This window comes from Serinus canaria, chromosome 1, assembly GCF_022539315.1.
Source record: "Serinus canaria isolate serCan28SL12 chromosome 1, serCan2020, whole genome shotgun sequence".
In the NCBI taxonomy this organism is placed as follows: Eukaryota; Metazoa; Chordata; class Aves; order Passeriformes; family Fringillidae; genus Serinus; species Serinus canaria.
This window is the reverse complement of record NC_066313.1, coordinates 88,458,810-88,479,362: the sequence shown is the minus strand read 5'-3', so window position 1 is coordinate 88,479,362 and position 20,553 is coordinate 88,458,810. Positions and strand designations below refer to the sequence as shown.

At 42.0% G+C, this 20,553-nt stretch overlaps 1 protein-coding gene across 1 annotated transcript in view; it reads right to left on the bottom strand.

Moving 5' to 3' along the window:
* Window positions 1-3,527: 3,527 nt before the first annotated feature.
* GAS6 (growth arrest specific 6) overlaps window positions 3,528-20,553 on the bottom strand; it is a 39,850-nt gene continuing 22,824 nt past the window's right edge. Inside the window, exons 7-15 of the mRNA XM_030234835.2 lie at window positions 19,585-19,710; window positions 18,237-18,358; window positions 18,004-18,122; window positions 17,423-17,612; window positions 11,942-12,106; window positions 10,247-10,415; window positions 8,517-8,689; window positions 7,499-7,724; window positions 3,528-4,108 (exon numbers count right to left, since the gene is read on the bottom strand). Coding sequence (XP_030090695.1) covers window positions 3,957-4,108; window positions 7,499-7,724; window positions 8,517-8,689; window positions 10,247-10,415; window positions 11,942-12,106; window positions 17,423-17,612; window positions 18,004-18,122; window positions 18,237-18,358; window positions 19,585-19,710 — 1,442 coding nt within the window. The 3' untranslated portion in view covers window positions 3,528-3,956. The remainder of the gene's footprint in view (window positions 4,109-7,498; window positions 7,725-8,516; window positions 8,690-10,246; window positions 10,416-11,941; window positions 12,107-17,422; window positions 17,613-18,003; window positions 18,123-18,236; window positions 18,359-19,584; window positions 19,711-20,553) is intronic.

The window sequence follows — 20,553 nt, the reverse complement described above, 5'->3', positions numbered from 1 at the left end:
AGGCTACACTTTAGTGTTCAAATTAATTCTTTTCTAGTCAAAAGAGCACCACAAGCAAAACCATTTTAGGTTAAATGCCTCTTATTTAAGTTAATCCAAGACCTAATGCAGGTCTTTCACAATGACTGAAACAGAGTGAATGAAAGGATGAAAGGAATGAAGGGGCCCAACAATACCTTTGGCAGTGCCACTGACAGGAAAAAAGCCATGTCTCTGTTGTCTGCACCCTGCCTCCTCACCCTCCTCACCATGCACCACATTAGCTGGGATTCCTTTTGGCACACACCTGCCATATTTTGGGACAGGGGTACTTACAAACAGCATGAAAACCCATCTAAATGCTGCATCCCTTCACTGCATTTTGCTCCTGCAGGAAGGGTGTTGGTGCTGCTTGCTCCATAGATCTTACAGTCTAGACAGCAATGAAGCTCTAGAAATTTCCTGAAATGCCAAAGAGTAAAACAGAGAATGGAAGGTATTTCTCATTAACATTTTAAGCAGCTGCTCTATGTTATGAAGATATTGAAAAAAACTAAATAAACAAAACCAGCTTACTTGACAGTTTCCTTTGAAAGGAAGAGAAACCATCAGACCTGCTTAAAATGGAAAAAAGAGTGATCATCCTTTTACATAATACTTTGCAACTTGCAAAAAATGTCTGTTAATTAATGTGTTTACCTCTATGTATAAAAAGCAGATTCAGTACTGATACACGTAAGAAGAGAGATTAATTTATATGGACCATAAAACCATCTTTTGTTCAATTAAGATTTTCTGAGATGCAAAGTTTTAGGCCAGTGATGAGGTGTCTTATGTGTGTTGTTGACAAGGTGAGTTATATGAACGTGGCTGAGAAAAAGAGAAGTCAGAAAAGAGATCATTTGTTTTGTTTTAAACATTAATTTAATGCATCCTAAATGCTTAGTTCTTGTGCAAGTACATGCTGTGAAAAGACCAGTCACTCTGATTATGAAGTGAAGCTACACATTTACTTCTTTTTCCTTGCTATGAATACTACCAGGGGAACCACCTGGGTTCATTTTGAGGACTCAAAGTCCAGAACAGACTTGATCCCTTTGGGTTGAACACCTAGACTAACTGAACAAGGATGAAATCAATGTTTCTCTTGGGTTGAAGCAAGTGACTGAGAAGGAATAAAGGAATGCTTATTGCAGCAACCTCTTCTTCCAAACCTTTCACCAGTATGGTACTGCAGTAGGGTATTAAAAAATTCATCTTTAGACTCTGCCCCCCCCTTGCCCCCCCACCTCTTCTGTCATTCTCCAGACTGAGAAATTTGGAGTTTCTCTTCTAAACCACATTTTGAGTCAGGGTGCATTGTGGTCTATGCAAAATATCTACACATACATGCACACACATGCAAACTTCGGGAGCAATTTCTGCTCTGAGTTAGAGAATTAAATGCTCTTGTACACGTGACATTTAGTGTGGAACTGCAGAGTACTGTAACATACCACAGGATTCACCTTTCCAGGACCCAAAATAATTCTGGCCACATAAATAGTGTCTCTTACATTAACACAAAAGTCAGACATGTTTGTGATTCATTAATGCCACATGGCAGTTTTTTGGAGACTACCACAGAGATTTTACCAAAATTCCAGACATGAAGCTATTTTGCTAGGTTGTTTCATTTGAAAAGAACAACGTAAAGCAGGGCTTGTTTCATCTTCCTGGTTTAAAAATAGGTGTCTTCTGAATCTGTAAATTTTTTTCAGTGGAGTTACTCTAAGTCTAAAAGATGGAGATTTTTGAGGTCAAACCCCAGCCAGCAGCCCAGCCCCAGGCAGCCACTCACTCATTCTCCCTTGCTGGGACTGGGGAGAGAATCAGAAGGGTAAAAGTGAGAAAACTCATGGGCTGAGATAGAGACAGTTTAATAGGTAAAGGAAAAGCCACACACACCAGCAAAGCAGAGCAAGGAATTCATCCACCACTTCCCGTGAGCAGGCAGGTGTTCAGACATCTCCAGGAAGGCTGGGAAACGTCACATAGAGCAGTGACTTGGGAAGACAGACTATCACTCTAAGTGTCCCTCCCCTTCCCCTTCTGTCCCCCAGCTTTGTGTGCTGATCATGAGGCCACATGGTGTGGGATATCCCTCTGGTCACTTGGGATCAGCTGTCCCAGCTGTGTCCCCTCCCAGCTCCTTGTGCATGTGAAGACCCTTCACTGGTGGGGTGAGAAACTAAAACATCCCAGAGTTATCAACTTTGTTTCCAGCACAAGCCCAAACTACAGCCCCATACTGGATCACAAATTGATCCAGAGTAATCAGTGGTAACGTAAAGCACTTTCAGGAACAAGGTGGTTTCCCTTGCTCAACTAAAAAAAAAAGCAAAAACATAGATCTACTCCTGGCTTTTCCTATCCATGCACAGTCTGTCAGTAATTACTGTCTAGTGGGAAATTTCCTTTCAAACTTGTGTCTGGTCAGAGCTGACAGTAGGTCCTTCTCCAAGTATAAATAAGTAGGTTGGACCAAAGTGATAAAGTTCTGTTCTTTTCTGCCCTACTGCATTACTGCTGATTGTTTTACTTTTGATAAGAAGCTATGATGCCATGTCTAATGGCTAATAGAGTACCTTTCTCTTCTCTGCCAAGTAAAGCAGGGATCCTTGCTAGAAAATATGCTTGGAATAGTCTTCCCCTTCTTGCCATTTTTCCTCTGGGACAGCTGTATCTTCACAGTTTGGTCGCAGATGTTGCTGCACAGGAGGATTATTAGGCTAATGTGTTATCTCCTTATCGTGACTGACCAAGAATAATTTATAAAAGACCTTGTAGAATTAGACATTTTTCATGCTAATCCTCGGAAGGATGCTGTAACCTTAGCCACCCAATACTTGGATTTTGTGCCACAGGATATACCAGTATTACTCAGTTTACTAATTTGATGCAAGACAAGGACCAAACAAAACAAGATTTAAGTGACTCAAGAGAGACTAGGCAGAGCCCATCCCAGCTTCAGAAGGATAGCTGAAAAGTTGAACACACTTTATGGCTCTGAAACCTTTCCTACAAAACCCCCATGGATATTCTCACCTCATGCAGCTCAGCCTGGCTAACTCTCACAGCTCAAGCCTCTCTGCTCCCACTAGGCTCACAGTGAATGAGCCAACCTAAAAATGCAGCAGCAAAAATATGTCATCACCAGATAATATTCCCCAATTCTCAACACCTCATCATTTACTCCAACAGCTATTGACAAAAAAACTGTATGGCTTTCAACTTCTCGAGTCTTTTCTTCTAAATGTTTCCTGCTGACCCAACTTAATTTTCCATTTTCTGTTGACCAAGAGTTTTTCTAAAGGTCACAACTGAATCTTTTTTCTGTGGTACCAGAAAGAGAAGCTCTAGTAGTAAGAATAGCAGCCACCATTTGCTCAAACAAAAGCAGCCCTTCCCCTTTCCCCTACTCTCTCCCAGTGTAACCTCCAGATCAGGCCCAGTCGGAGTCACTGTCTCCAAATACCAGAATACAGAATAATCTCAGTACAGGTAAATTAAAAACTTGTATGTAAATATTTTATTCTCTCATATTTTGCAAATCAGAAAGCAGTGTTTGGTAATAAAAAATAATACAGAATTATTATTTTTCTTCCAGTCCACACTCATACATTACCAGGTTTCCCACATTACAGATAACTGTCTCTTACAGTCTAAAGATAGTATTCACTTTCAGTACATTCTGTACTTTTGACTTATTTAATATTAGTCTTCTGAACTATTTACAAATATATTACAACCTTTAAACCTCAAAGCAAAGAGTATTTCAATAATCAATCTGACATAAGGATCAGTAGCTTCTACGTAACTTCAGTGTTTAAGAGAAACTATACACGCAGTGCGGTAGATCTGAATAATTTATATCTTTTAAAAAAAGAAAAGCACTGAAAGTTTCTGAGTATAAAACTTTCTCATTGCAGTGGTACCTACTGACCCTCCTGGACTGGAGGACAGGAATGTGAGGTGATGTCACTGTGCTTGTAGAGAGCCTCATCCAAGTCCAGTGCTGTGTTGCTCAGCTTGAGGGTCATACAGCCGTGGTAGGAGGCGGTGACCGGAGTGGAGGTGACAGGAACGTCTGTCGGAAAGGAGAGATAAATATCTCTGACAGCTGCCTTTAAATAAACACCTGCCCTGCCTGGGCTCAGATGGCTAGCACTTCAATGAGCTCATGCTCACCTCTTTCCATGCTGGCGTTTCTACCTCCCGCTGCCCCCTTGCCAGAAGGCAAGAGCGCAATCCCAGACGTGAGGAAAACACCATCTGTTGTGGTGCACCAAAGCCCTTCTCCCAGGCTGAACCCTTCCTCAGCTGCTCTGTGCCTCTGCAAGGCCTCCAGACTGGATGAAACCATGGAACCGTGTGCTGCACAGCAGCAAGGCTTCACTGCAGTGGCACAATGTGCTCACACAGCCCCGTGTTTTCCCCCCTCCATCTCTGAACCCTCTGCTTTGTTGTTGGTAGAGATGTTAGACCTTCCTCTAATGCTCTTTCTCTTCAAAATAGCTTCCAAAAGATTATGGGAAGAACTTTACGACAGGAAAACACTTCCTATATGCTGCCTCTACCACTTGCTGGACTCATCTTTACCATGGTTTTGCTGTGTATGAGCACAGGAAGGCTGCTGGCCTTCATCAGCCAGGTGCTGGAATGCATCAGTTGAATTGGTCAGACTAATGAGACTAATTTTTACTGTGGAGATCCACTATTCTCTTAATCAGTTTACCAGAGACAGAAACCAGATGGCAAGGAAGAAGACACTAAGTCCAATCCAATAGACTAGAGGAAATTAGTCAATCTTACTACTAACTTCTGTAATATCAGATACACACTGACTGTAAAAAAAACAAAAACCCAACACAGTAACATAACAACAAGAAAATCTACATGAGCTCTGTCCTCTACCTTTCCCCAAAGGTCTTTAGTTTATTTACAACCCAAAGCTGACCCAATCAAACTGGTTGTGCAATGGAAAATAACAAATGCCTCAAAGAATATTTAACTTCACCATGATTCAGGTAGCTAAATAAATCGCTTATCTTTACATCAGAGCAAGGACAACTTGAACAATAGGTTGTCCTGTTGACCCAAGATTAAATGAAATTTAAAGTGTTCTGCCTGGAGATATGCAGGACTGATGTGCTCAGACACAGCTCAGACAGAATCTAGGACTGAGTGGGAGAGAGAACATTTGTGGGAGATCTGTAAGCCACAAAGAAATACTATAAACCTCTTCAGCTTCCTGGGGGAGAGCTACCATTGCTCGGTAGTTGCTTTATTTAGTGATGTTATCTATTTCCCATTCCTCCCCATTTACCAAAGTTTATCTGCAAAGTCTGCTTAGAGGAATGCAGCATTTCTGTCGTAGTATGTCACACGAATGTAAACTAAATTTTGAGTCACAAGAGTTGAAGTTGTAACTTAACAACTTGAAGGCTTGTCTAAGGAGTCAAGCAGATTGTGTTTCAGTGCCACAGGGCAGACTGAAAGACCGTGAGGGCTTTCAGATGGATTTGTAAGAGATTAAAAATAAATTAATTTTTTTGTTTCATTGTATTGTAAATTATGTGAAATATTTCATTTTTTGTTATGACTAGAAATGGATCTGTCCAAAATGTGGTCATGTAAAAATTTGGAAGCCTAGTTTAAAGGTTTCTTCACCTGGTGGAATGCATATTTTCTGAAAAATCACCTATGCATCACATAAATTTCATAATTAAGAATTCACCAGAGCTGAAAACCCTATAGAAAATGTAATTAATGTCTACATGTTCCCTCTTATCTGTTGAAACTCTAAATAGTATTTCTTCCACACCTGCAACATTAGCTGTGCTTAGGATCAAACTTAATACATATTTGGATCCAGAATTCTTTCTATCTTTGTGGCAAATGGAATAAAGACCTGAAGTTTGACCACTATACTGTTTTTTCCACAGGGTATGGAAGCATGGAAAAACTAAAAACTACGTCATGTTTTCAAAATCCGAATGAGCCAAACTCACTTAGATCTGACCATTTGGTATTGTTACTTAACCCAGAGTGATTAATCCAACTGAAGTGCTGAAATGTTTATTTATTTGGCAGATGACAGCGTTTCTCATGCAAGTGCCGGGTTCCTCTCAATGGCAAAAGCAGAGTGCTGGCAGAAATTCCCGTTGCTAAGCACAACAGATCAAAGAGGGGATAGCAGCTAAACCTGCAGCAGCCAGCTGAGCCTGAGCTGCCACAGCCATGGTGTCTCACCCTTAGCTCTGGCAAATACAAACCAGGGCTGCACCCAGGACAGGTAGTCTAAGCAAACCACAGAGAACCTGGGACACTGACAGAATGGGATGATTTTCTGAGCTCAATTGTGCATCTGAGAGCAGCTTAAAAGAAAGCAGGCAACCTCTCTTGCCTGTGCAATGGCCAGTTTAGATCATTTAATCTGAGAGTAGAAAATGCCATGTTTGGGATTTCAGCCTTGTTCCTGCCACTGTGTGAATGTCCCAGAGTATGTGGCCTCACCCTTTCAGGTGTGACTGGGAGCCATTTGTATCATCAGCATAAATCCTCTGTAAACTCTTGCCCATGGTGGGGACAGCCACACCATGTGTCCTAGTACATGTGGCACCTCAGCCACCCTGTTCCAGCCTGACTGCTTCAGCACCTCACAAGAGGCCAACATTTGTACCTCTCCCTTGCTTGGGCAAGTAAGGGCAAGATTTTGCTTAGCTGCTGGCATCATGTGCATCAGAGACATAAGTGCTCCTTTAACAGCATTTCTCAGCAGAAGGGACTGATAAACCTGTTCAGGCAGAACAAGAAACAAACTCCCAAACTTGGCCAAAATTCATGATTCAGATGAAAGTTTGATCTTACAGGTTCAGAAGAGAGGAGCAGACTGACCTCCCAGAAGAAACCCTGTTGCTGCTGAAAAGCCAGAGACACTATAAAAGGTGTTAACCCCTTGGTTGTGCCTTACATGCCCCTTGCTGGGAGGCAGTCAGTTAACTGTGTCATGCTGTGATCACTTCAAAGAGAGCATCAGCCAGGGAGAATCCTCACTTTGGGCTTCCCAAGTTTCAGGCAAAACACTTTGAGGCCCTAGTACTCCCCTCAAGGAGTGCTCCCACGGATTCATTACATCAATGAAGCACTGCAGGAACCTGTAGCCCAGCTCCTATGGATTTCACCAGGTTTAAGATAATAACCCAGTTTACAGCAATCTTTCAGATTAAATCATTCTTATTGTTGAACAAGCAAAACCTCCTCTTTCTATTTTTGCCTCCAGCTGCCATCAGAAGGACACAATCATTCAAGGAAAGTGCAACTCCAGATCCACTATGTTCCTGCATTGCAGACAAAGCCTGCTCAAGCAGAAACAGAGAAGGACTCTCACAGCTTGAACAGACACAGTTTTTCTGACTCCCAGCTCAGCAAAGCTAGTTGGAAGTCTGTGGCCCATGGTACAAAACTGGAGGCTCACCTGGCAATCCTCCCACATATGTCTTCGTTGACTGCAAAGAGCTCTCCAGGATGGACAGACTGTCCTCCAACTCAGAGATGCTTAGTTCACTCTCTCCTGCTACCCCATCTACCCTCAGGGATAAGTGATCTTTCTTGAGGAGGAGGTCTACAGAGTGTTCCTTTTTATCACAGAGATTTACTGCCAGTCTGGACACAACTGTGTTCTCCAAGGCCACGATGATAAACTGAACAGCAAGGGAAAGAAAGAAAAACAGGCAATGAGCAGAAAAATACCTAGCTACACTTACCCAGTACCAAGATGAACCCAATGTGCCCTTTATTACAAATATTTTGCAGAGCCTCCAGAGAATTAGGCTTATTACTATTGCTGATTGTGTTCTGAGCTCATTTGCATAGATGAAAAACCAATGAACCAGTGGGACTAATTCTTGAAACTGTGTTTTCTCAGAGAGAGTTCTTAGTGGGTCTTGCAGAAGTCATTATAATATTGCACTGGGGACAAACCCACTGGAGCTGCTGTACTATAAATGAAAATTGGCTCGTGGGATTTAGTGAAAACCTTCCTGGTTTACCCTTGTGGAATGCCAGAATTTAGCCCTTTGTTCTGAATGCCATTAAATAATAGCCATGACCACCATGACTGGCTTTTCCCAGCATCTTTCCCACACCTAAAGCCTGTCTCTTGGCTACTTTGGGACAGTTACTGATAAGCAAGAATGGAAATCCCTGGTTTATGGCACTAAACAGTTTCTGTGCCAGGAAAAAAAAAAAAAAAAGCCTGCATTCAAGAGAGCAGTTCTTTTACCTAGGCCACATTTGCAAAAAGTTCCCTATGAGCATCTGGCCCACACCTGTAAGAGGCAGAACTTCAGGCAAGCACTGTAGTTTCAGTCTGTGCTCTGAACAGGTGGGACAAATAATGAGGCAGGCAGCAAACCTGACAACTGTTTTTGAAATTGACTTCCAGTTACCAGCAAAGAGCAAAGAGACTTCTCTACAAAAGTACTTGTTTGTACCTGTTGCTTCAGTTTCTTTGTGGAGTGATAGTCAATCAGAGACAGTGATAAAGGGACGGATGCTTCTTCTGTAACTAGGGCAAACAGCACACCAGTATCTGTTGCTGGTTGAATCACAGCATTTACTTCAATTTCCCAGTTTGTCTTGGTTTCATTTCCAGAAGAAGGTTGCACTGCAGAAAAAGAAGGACAATGTGTCAAATGGATAAGCTGTTCAATTTCTTCCTGGAGAAGAGCATAGGCAGATAAGCATCTGGAGGGACTGCCTCATTTATTTTAAATAAAAAAAAAAATCCAAAGCACCTGAACATAAAATTGGGCAAGAAAATGGCATCAGTTTCCTCTTGTTACCTTATGCATTCTGCTGCTTTTCAGAATATCAAAGGATAACATAAAGCTTTTTATCACAAAGAGTTAGTCAAATTCCCATGGCTGCCAATCTGACACATTCAAAGAACTGCTGCAAGATAGGTCAATCGAAAACCAGTTTTTTTGAACCAATCTGTCCAAAGATCACTGAGAAATCTGAGTTGAAATTGGACATGCAGGAAACATTTCTATGAAAGCCTGTATTAAACTCAAAAATTGTATAAGCATACTACACTCATCCCCTACTCAAACTCTTCCTGATCACTGATTTCTCAGAAGTGTGGCGTGTTTTATTTCACCTGTTGAACCCTGAATTAAATTTTCTGGTATATACTCACTGCCTCAGTGCCCTAATAATTTAAAAGGTAATGCAGGCTGCAAAGAAAGATATCAACCTGCTCCTGCAACTTCCCTTCACAGTACTATTAGCTTTGCTAGTTCACCACATCTTGAAGTACAATAATCCATTCTTTATAGAGCTTACCACTGAAAAGAAAAAAGAAAAAAAAAAAAAAGAGAATGGTTGTTATAAAAAAATGCAGGTGTTGAGGCCTTATCTGCACTTCACCTGCATTTTAGATGCTTCCTTGTCTTTGCAACTTTTAAATCCATGTGCTAAGTAATATGACAGTACTCCTTAATTTACCATGGCACAGCAGAAAAATCCACAGAACACTAAACAGATGGCTCCTGCAGAGCAGAACTTACCAAAATAGATGGTCAGCATTTGTGTGGGTTCAGAAATACTGATAGCTGATTACACAGATAAGCAAACACAATAATAGAGCAATAAAAGGTGCTTTTCTGAGTGCTACATTCATATGGACTCAGAGATGTCCAAGTTTGATTTGAAACTTGTTATTACTGTATGCCAAGTTCACTGGCTTCTATCAGAGATTTGCTTAGTGCATTTGTCCCAAGTGTAAGTAATGACACCCCATGATTAAAAGTGAATCCAAGACAATAGACAATATTAATTTTTCTGTCTATCATAATCTCAAGATACAGCATTATGGCTTTCAGGTCTCCCTGCTGAGCAAGAAACAATGGTAAAGGACTGGAAGCACCTCAGCTGCTGACAGAGAGATGTAAAGCCTCTAAGGCTGAGGATGAGCTGGAGCCAGTCTGGCTGTGAAATGTATTACTGGAGCTACACAGAAAGAACCTAATCCCTGCTGGGCATATTTGCACTGGCTTGAACTATGATTTACAGGCCTTCCTTTACCAAGAACCACAAGTTTAATCTTTTCTGCATCAGTCAACAGTGAGTCTGGCATACACCTAAGTTTTAACAGTTTATTAACCAGGTATGGTTTATGGCAGGACAACAGGTCAGAAATCAAAAACCCCAGCCTACTTACTGTAAGACAGATTGAACACAGCAAAACCTTGGCCAGGATAGAAAGAGCCTCGTCCTGCTACAGCAAAGCACTGCATCTTTTCATTCATCTTTATGGTCTCTTGGATAGAGGTGTCCTCCCCATTCAGCCAGTTCCATGCCCGCATGCAACCATCCAGCCGAGGGTTTATCTGGGAAGATAAAGCAGCATCTTATGCCTCACATGATTGTTCAGTCAAGAGGAGTTGTGTGCAAAGGAATACTGAGTTATATTATATACTAAACAGTAGAAATAATTTTGATTTGTTATGCACATGCAGACCAATAGGCAGCAACCCCAATCCTGTGACCCCAAGCAAGTGAGTGGTCAGTATTTCCCCAGGAAACTCCCCTGAGCTCAGCTTGTCTCCATAGGCCAGAAGGGCACTAGCTAGTGCAGGTGCTGCTTTGGTTGTATTGGTTCTGTAAGCTCCTCTATGTGTTGCCCATCATTAATACCCCTTATTTCTAGAGCTCTGTAGCCAAAGCTCCATAATTCAGCATTGCAAATGCTGGAGGCTAACTTAAGGCTGAAAATCCCAATCCTTTTTGTCATTGCAAGAAGGCTGCAGGACACACAAGACAGACCTTGGAGCTGATCATGGTATCAGTTTTTGGGTTCTGGCTCAAGGAGGGGTGCCTGCACCACAAGGCTGGCACATCACTCTGTACACACCTTATTCCTTCCAGCTTCTAGTTAGGCTATCCTGTACCTAATTGCAGCATTAAAATGTGAGTCAGTGTGTAAAGAGAAGGCTTCTTGCAAAGTCTTTAAATCAGCACCACTACCCCCAGTTAAGTGAAGGAGAGAGAGAATTAAGTGTCTGAGCCAGGATAAAAACCTGAGGAGTTTCTGGCTCTCAATCCTAGATTCTGACTACACCCTGGGCTTACTGTTTGTGACAAGCAGTGGCCCTGAATGACTTCTTGTGAGGCACAGGAGCTGTGAGGCTTAGCTGCTGCACTCCCAGTCACAGAGCCACAAGCTTGTCACCTAATTTAGGACTAAAGAGATGCAAATTTGGATTTACACGTGCCAACTCTGCTTGTGGTGGACATTCAAACCAGCCTGAGCAGCAGCTATTCCAGAAACACATCAATCATCCAATCTTACCCAAGGACTGCCTTAACTTTTACTCATATGCTGTATCTACTTCAATTAGGAGGAAACAAAGAAAAATAAGCTTCTGGTTTTCCTTGGGTCTCACTATACTGACACAGCAAACACATGCAGCAAATTGTGATTTGTTACACGTGAAGAACAAACTTGGGTCACAACACAAAGAGTGCCCCCACGTTGGTTCCAGACTCAGTAGGCACAGTGGCATCCTCACACAGCAGTGTGCCCACTGACCCCTCCCCAGGCCACTCCTGCTCTCCAAGCCAGCATGACCACTGTGAATTTAGTCATGTGCTCCAGTTTTGCTGTGCCCTAACTCCGCAGGTGTGATACATCTCACCCAAACTTACCAATCAAAAAATCTGGAGACTCAACTTTGCTACTGGCTTAGGCTCCTGCTATAGTCAATGGACAGAAAGCTGTATCCAGAAGATGATAATTCCACCTGTTTCAGGGCAGGCTGAACAGCTCTCAGGAAGGACCTACGTTATCCCAAGAGAAGATGATCTCAAGCCCTTCGGGCATGCAATGGAACACAAGTTATCATGCTATACTTACTGGTAGAATAAGGTCCTTTGTTTTGAAAGGAATGCCTCCTACTGTCAAATTCAGCTGATACACTCCCTTGACTAGTGTGAACAGGTTTCCTGAGACAGCTATTTTCATAACTGCATCTCTGTTGACCTTTATAATCAAATTTCTTTCAAGTTCCTCAACAGAGATCTGGAAAAGAAAAATTCCAAATTGAGTTACTAAGTATGAATAGAACTTAGTATCTGCAGTTGCAGGTACAGGACAGACCCAAGTGAAATCCCCAAGATAAAGAAATATTTTCAGTCCCCAAACCTCTTTTGTTCACCTTTTAAGTTACATTCCACCTTGGTATGTAAATCTACTCTAGAAAGAAGTCTGTGATTAACCTTAATGGTGAAGACAGTCCACCTACTTCAAAACAGCTACAGAAAAATGTGAGTGGATTAAATACATGACTTTTGAGCTGCTTGATGCAAAATGTAAATGCAATAATGAGTTATTAATGAGAAACTTCCTATTGCTACTGCATGTGAAAGGAAAAGCTGGAAGGACAAACAAGATGTTTTTTGTTGGATCAGTGTAGGATAATGCAGAAGCCTCCCAGACCCAGTCTTTTAATATCAATCTCTTCAAAAAGCACAACACAGAATGGAATTTTTGAGATGGCAATAAAATGTGTAATAGGCAATAACTTTTCTCTCAAAAAAGCATCTGCAAGTTTTCCCTCCATGTCTCTGAAAAGCTACTTTTAGGAAGATTCTATTACCACTGAAATTTTGAAAAGATTTCATCATTTTGATTATGACCAGGCTGCACAGAGAAGCACTATAAAGCTTCTGTGGAAGGGGGGAAGGTGAAGCCCAAAGCTGATGCACCAGACTGACCAGCAGCCAGGATTCTGCTGCCTTGGGACATGGGTCCTGCTACCAGTGGGGTGTTCTGTGGCTGTAGTAGAAGACAATCCCAATCCTTCTGTAAAGAAGAAAGGAACACACCTCCACTATTTCATGATCTTCTTCCCACTCTATGACAGATACTCCACCTACTCACTCTTCATCTGTACACCCAGAAGCTGCTTCCATCAGTGAGCTGCTGTACAAACTAATTATCAATTTCAGAGGATGTTTAGACATGTCCTGCCCTCTCCCTGCTAGCAGGCCAGGTCCTGAGCATCTTTCTCTCTGTATTCTGACTAGCAGTCCCAAAATTGCTCTTATCAGCCATTCTGAGCTCTTGCTCTGTGGCTGTAACATAAAGGAGGACAGGGTTGAGCAGGTTTGTACCTGGGCACTCCCTTTGGGTTGTAGTCTTCAGTAATCAAGATTAAGTGAATTTGATAGTAGAAAAGATTATTCACAGACTTTCCTCCTCTCATGAACCTTTTTTCTTCTCTTGTGAATTCCAGTACATTCTGGTTTATACTGCTACAACACTGTTTCCACCTGCTGTGTTGCTCTGTGCCACATCCTACAGGACATGAATTTATTGTCTGCAGCTTGCTTGTTTAAAGTAGCACCTACATCTACAGACTGCATTTCATGGAGACACACCAGCCAGTCTCAAACAGATTTTTTTGAGTATTGGATGGCTGTGAAGCCCATTCAGTGTGTGGGAACATAAGCCCACAGGCTGTAGCAGCCTCAGCCCAGCTGGCTGAGCCACACAGCCAAAATCTCAAACAGACACCTCTGCCCAGTGTCGTGGTCACCACTGCCCTAATGCTCTGGGCTGTGGAGTGCCACAAGGAGCTGGCACAGAGCATCTCCCTGCTCCTGGCACAGACACTGGGCAGACACAGAGCAAATGGGAATTGGGAAAAGCTGGCTGCAGCAGTGCCCATACTGTGAAGAAATGCTGCTACTTACAGGGCCACCAGAATTCAGGGCCTCCTAAAATTTTATTAGATTGTATAGCAAGTAATAACATATGAATAAAAAAAATATTTCTGAGTTCTTAGCTGCATCTGATCTTTAATACAAGCAAACTGAAATCAGTGAAAACTTCCATAAGAGAAGGGGTTAATCCCTGTGAAAATTCTCAACAGATTCCAGTTTAGGAAATTACATTCTGCCTACTTTACAATGCCCTCTGGCTGTTTAAGCTCCTGCTTCTTATAGTCAAAGCTTAATTGCTGGTGCACCACCACCACATATAAACCAAAAGAGGAAACATTTCAGTAGTTAGCATCCTGCTCCAATTCCCTACTCTTGTGGCAATGAGAAGCTACTTGCTGCCTGCCACCATGGCTTAGGGACATTCAGGAGGATGGTTCTCATAGCTAAGTGTTCCCATATGCTTAGGCATAAGGGCAGTCAGCTTTGTGTTTTAGATTCATGCCCTGCATAGCTCATAGCACATAGCCAGCCTGTCCACTGTTTGCTGAAAAGCAAGTGGACAGCACTGAAAAGGGACAGACCTACAGTCAGCTGCAGGGTTAAAACCAAATACCAATCTTGTGATTGCTTAACTTTCAGCCCTGACATTTAACAGTGCAGGTAAGTTATTATTTTTGCTAACCAGACTGTGTCCTCAGAGCACTGAAAATAAGACAAAATGATGACTGTTTTTGGAAATGCAAAACAAACATAAGGCAAGTGCATTCTCTACTATCATCATTTCATACGTGCCACTTCATCCAGCTGAATTACACACAAATAACCACATTCAAAGTCTTTCCTGAGGTTTGCTTGTTTGTGTTTTCAATGCTGGTTCAATGCTCATTGCAAAATATTTTAGGAAGGATTAACACCAGAGAAAATACCTAGGTAGAAATATTGGCCTGAAGTTTTGAAAATGTCATTGTATTTCAGTGAAAGTATGCAACTTTTGCTTCATATCTTTTGCTTTTAAAAACTCATTGTTTTTCCATCTGCTGACGATTAAATAGTAAAATTGTTATTTTCTCACAACCCATATGAAGTTCTCCCCAAAGTTAAGATATCCTCTGGTTAAGATCTAGCCAAAACTAAGGGCTTGATTCAGTGCATACTGAAGTGCTGACTAAAGCTCACAACTGCATTTAAGCCTGGACTGTGACATCTGAAGATTGTTGGGGCTGTGTTTCATAGAGAGTGAGGCTGCAAAATACACACACAAGTCCATGGTCAAAATGAAATGTGTGGCTACATGTTTTATAATAGGAGACAGTAAAAAGAAATCCTTAAAGAGGATTTCCTAAATCAAAAACCATGCCAGAGAGAGAAAAATGGAGAAATGTAGGAGGGGACAAAATGTAGGAACATATTTACAGTTGTATAACTCAGCCATATAGATTAAATGGCATTTAGAGGTGTGTGACACTACATGTCAAGCAGAAGAGAGCCAAGTATCTCTAGGGTGAAAGCAAGAGATAAGAAAATACAGCAGAGAAAGGAGAAACCAACAGCCCTCCAGCAAACCAGGCAAGGTCCCAAATCTCAAAGGTGTAAAATAGGAAGTCAGAAGACTAAAAGCTCCTTCCTCCTGCTGCTGTTCATCCATGGGTAATCCTTCTGCTTTGGGGCAGTATCAGCACTGCACTGTCACACTTTGGGAGACAGTCACCAGAATTATGGCCACTGTCCTGCTCCAGGTCCATTCCTGTGGCAGCAGTGCATGATGCTCTCTCCTCCACTCATGCCATACTATCTCAGTCCATGGGCAGGTCAGCACCCCTGGCTGCAGGGACACCTCTGCCTCCACCCCATCAGTGTGGCTCCTGCCCACCTGCCCCACACAGCACTCACAGCTTGGTCTTTACTGTCCCAAAAAGCCTTGGGGAAGGATTTCTGGGGGATTTACACAACCCCCCAGAAAATGTGCGGGGTGCGTTGCTGCAGTCACCCAGCCAGTCAATTTCTTGGTTAGGATGGTACCTGGGGAGAAGAGCCCTGACACTGATAGCTGGCAGTAGACATTTAATTCTTGGCTAAACATGACACTTTGATCACACTGCCTTCTCTCCCTGAAAAAAGAAAATACATTTCAGCTGTGTCCTCCTCAAACTAATATGGGGTAGTTTGTAATTATCTCATAATGAAGTCAGGCACTTAGCAAGTATGTTAGCTCCTCTATTAAATGAATTAGCTTGACAACTGCTGATTTTTGTGACTCCCAAGTCACTCCAGTGGCATTCACTCTGCTTTTCACATCTTCTGTCACCATTCTCTCTTTGCAGGCAATTACAATTGCCATATTTCAAATTAGCAGAACAACTCTTACCATAAAATTCGGTAAGAACTGGCTTGAAGCTATTCCTATATGTAAAGATACAGCATGTCACACATTTTATCTACAGCTTCACTGAACCTCTACAGTTCTCCATTTGGAATCTAAAATTGTTTCACTGTCATTAAAGGAACTGAACCAAACATCACCTCATCTGCTGGAATGATTACCAAATGTCAGTGATTGATAGTGAATGTATTCAAGGATTTCTTCATTCATTAATTAGAAACAATTTTTTCCCACTTTGCTTATTTCTTTAATGCATAATTTGGAGCTTTTATATACTAAAAAATGTAAACCAGAAAATGATTCACAGTTACCAGTATCTGCATTTGTCTCACATGTGAGTTAGCTGAGAACTTCCACCCACTCCCCAAGAGGCACATCAATTTAAAAGGTAAAAGAACTAATTAAGTTAGAAAAAAATGAAAGGAGAGGAAAAAGCAGAAGTGAGAAGGCATGTATAAACTGCTCATCTAGTCTAGATCATACTGCAACATGTTTCTCATGATCCTGGCACAAGTGGCAACAACTGTAATGCTCCCAAAATCACCAGTTGATGTTCTGTGAGAGCGCCAAGAAGAACAAGAACCTTTACAATCCTTACAATCTCATGAGATTGCTGGGATTATGGTATCAATAAAAAGATGCTTTAGGGTTTACAGCGGTAGTGCTGAGTTGACAGTTGGACTTCATGGTGTTAGAGATCTCTTCCAACCTTTTCTAGAATTCCCTGATGCTATAGTAGACCCAATATCTTTACAAGGAAATCAGTCTGTTTTGTATATGAACAGGCCTGAAGACTTTATAAAAAGTATACTGTAGCATAAGAGATTTGTCAAGGCCTCAGAAAATCTGAAGCCTGTGACTAAAAAATGAACAAACAAACAAAAGCAACCACATCCCCCCATTCCAAACACACTTGGAAACTTTCTTAAAGGAACTGATAAAGAGTTCCTTCCCTCTTACTGACTTCCAGCCCTGAGCCAGAGTGCATCTTCTTGAACTGATGGGAAGTCATCTTAGCCCTACTGCATCTCAAGGGCACTGTTTGTGCAAGTGATTGCTCTGGTTGTGCAAATCAGAGATGCAGTGTATATTACAATGGATATAAAGAATAATTCAATTTCTTACAAAAAATATTTTCACCTTGGAATGCATAACGTACTGGCATGCATTTAATGGATAGACAGGTTGGAAAATCATTTTCCCAGGAATACACAGAGTCTATCTGCACTTGATGAGCACGCCCCAGGCAGGCCAGGAAGGAGTGAGACCCCAGCAGGGCTCTGGGCTCACCGTTTGCCACATGCCGTGGTTGATGAGCGGCCCGGTGCTGGTGACGCGGCCGATCCCGCCGTATTTCAGCTGCAGCTCCAGCCGTCCCTTGCGCAAAGCCAACACTATCCATGTGCTGTCTTGATGGCCTCCAGCAAAGAAAAGGATACCTTCAGGATCAAAGGTTCTAAAGTCGAACTCAGCCACAAGTCTGACCACACAGGTGCCAAGAAATAAATTAGTTATGCAGAGTTCAAAACCACAGAGTACTTTCCATACAGATAGCATCAATTCTAGCAGCTCTAAAGCTCTGTTAAAATATACTAGCTTTTAATGCACTCCTGAAAGCCTTAAAATGTGAGTACAGCTTTTGAAACATCATCAAGAACAAAGAGTACAATACTATATTTCAGTAATTATCCTAACAGCTCTGTGGTCAAGGCTGCCTTTCTCAATTACTGGTTTAGGTAATGTTTAGCCTAACAGGACTTCATAATCCAAGCAAATAATGATGAATGTGGGGTCAACTATTATTGTAACAACTCCCTTGCATGCATCAAAGTCAGTTAGAGCATTTGACTGTCATTCTAAATTGTCCTCACCTCGTCAGTTGTTTCCTTTTGAAGCGCAGCCTGATAACAGGAGTGCCGCTGAACATCCTCCCCAGGTGCAAGGATTTAACACTCCTTCCAACAGCAAAAGGCACACATGGGATTATGTTCTATGATCAAAACACATTTCTGAGTGCTTATTCTCCTCACACAGGAGAAAGAGAATCAGAGAGTGCTGGGAAGTAAAGGTCTGCTTGCAGTTACAGCAATGAACACTGACGTACCTCACACGTATTCATGTCCTGGGAAAGCTTCACTCCCCCTCTGCCATCACAATGACAGGTGTAACTCCCTGGTGAGTTGACACAGGTCTGTTCACAGAGCTTTTCTTTGCATTCATCTATGTCTACACAAGACCAGCGAAGAAGAGAGATAAAAACCCTGAGTTTGTTTAAACATGACAGAACTTAGGGAATGGCCTGAAGTTGTGTCAGGGGAGGTTTAAGTTGGATATTAGAAAAAGGTTTTTCACCCAGAGCGGGGTTGGACACTGCAACAGGCTCCCTAGGGAAGTGGTCACAGCACCAAGCCTGACAGAGCTCAAGAAGCATTTGGACAATGGTCTTGGGCACACAGTGTGACTGTTGGTGATGGAGCTGTGCAGGGCTGGGAGTTAGATTCTATCCTTGGAGCCTTGTGGGTCCCTTCCAACTCAGCTTATTCTGTGAAATCTATTTTCACAGACAGATTCCAGCTGCCCAAAGATACACAGCAAGTCAGTGGGAAGGCTGGAAGCAGAACTCAACTACTTGTCTGCTGGAGCAGAGCCCTGGGCTTTAACTTCTAGACAAGACTTCCTCCCTTCAGGCCTCTTCTGCTATGCCTGTAGTGACTGGCTTCTGCTCCTTGCAGTCAGGGACTGCATATAAACCCCGAGTTCCTCATTCACTGCTTTCTTTTCTTTTTTTCTTCAGCTATTTTTTATCTTCTTCACAAACAAATGCAGGAAAGCAAACTGTGACAGCCCACAGGGATCTCTCCAGGCAGAGTTTAACACTTAATGCCCAACAGGACTGGCTGGAGTGTGATTTGAGTTAACTCAGACAAAAGGCAGGGAACAATGCTGGTTTTGGAATACTTCCAAAACTTACTCTGTTGAGTAAGCTTGCGGCAGTGCAGCCAGCAGAACTCTGCATGGTTCCAGTACATATTAAATTCCTAGTTCAGAGTAATACCACAAGACAGGTTTTGAAAAAAGAGCTACTGCTTTGTAACTTTTCTTGTCCTATGAAGAGAGACAGCAACATGCACAGATGCTTCTGAGCTTTTACTAGATCTTGCACTTGTTGAAATTTCAAGAAGTCTCTATACTTCGGCTTGTACAACTCGATTCAAGTCATCAAAGGTGACTGCAAACTCACTGAACTCAAACATGACAGCAAACTCGATGAACTCAAAGGTGACCGCAGACTGCAAACTCACTCCTAACTAGGGAAAGGGAACAGAACTCCAGTGTGTAAGCAAGATTAAAAAAGAAATTAAAAAAAGCTTTTACTCAAGCCTGAAAATAAATTTCTGGGGTTCTACAGATTTAGATTATACCATAAATGCCAACACATTTCTTGAGCTTACCCTGACAAGTTTTTCTCACGTCATCGTACTTGTAGCCTGCATCACAAAGACATTCATATGAGCTTATTAAATTTTTACAGTGAGCTTCTCCACAGATGTCTGCTGATGCCGTGCATTCATCTATGTCTGCAAAACAAGCAATTAAATAACACAACTTCAGAGGAGTATTATCACTTCACTGTTCACATAGAGTGACCTTAGGGCAAGGAGATCCCTGCATAACTTTGCAAACCGAAAAAAACCAGTATCTTTAAGAATCTACTTTTAGGGTAAACTAGCTATAAGAAGTGACTTCAGGCTTCCAAAATCAGTAGGTTTTTTTTACCTTAAGCCATTAGCCACTGTTGGAAAAAGCAATGCAATGTGAACCAGGAGAAAAACTGTAAAACAAAACAACTATCACAAAACCAAAAAGCCCCACTCTCTCCAGCCTGGGGGACTGAAATTGCAGGTTTAAAAAAATGACAGGCAGAAACTTAGGAGCAGCAGCATGAATATTATCCAATAATGCTCTGTGTCCTCAGACAGGCAAACAATACATTTTCATATATTTACAAAGCTAAGATCTGAATCTGCTGGTCTGTATTGTCAAGGGAGAATTGAAGCAGCCCAGTTTGTCACAGAGAACAAACCATGCCAGAGAGACGTGGGGTTTCGCCATAAGGGTAGGCAATGAACTGGAACTGGAAGTCCATAAAAAAACCAGATTGTTTTCCTCTTGTGTTAATTAATACCCTGCAGAATCCTGGTGTTGACAAAACATTTCTAGTGTACTGAGAGTTTAATATTTACTTTTGCTTTCTAGTATGTGTTAAAACTACAATTACTCATTAGTCTTGTTGATTTTCCCACATATGAGTGAACTGGCTGAGTACCCCATGTAGCTTAGCCTACACATCAAGACAAGAGGGAACTTTTGTGTGTATGCCCACAATGACAGGAGCAAACATTTAAAAAGTCAAAATGCAA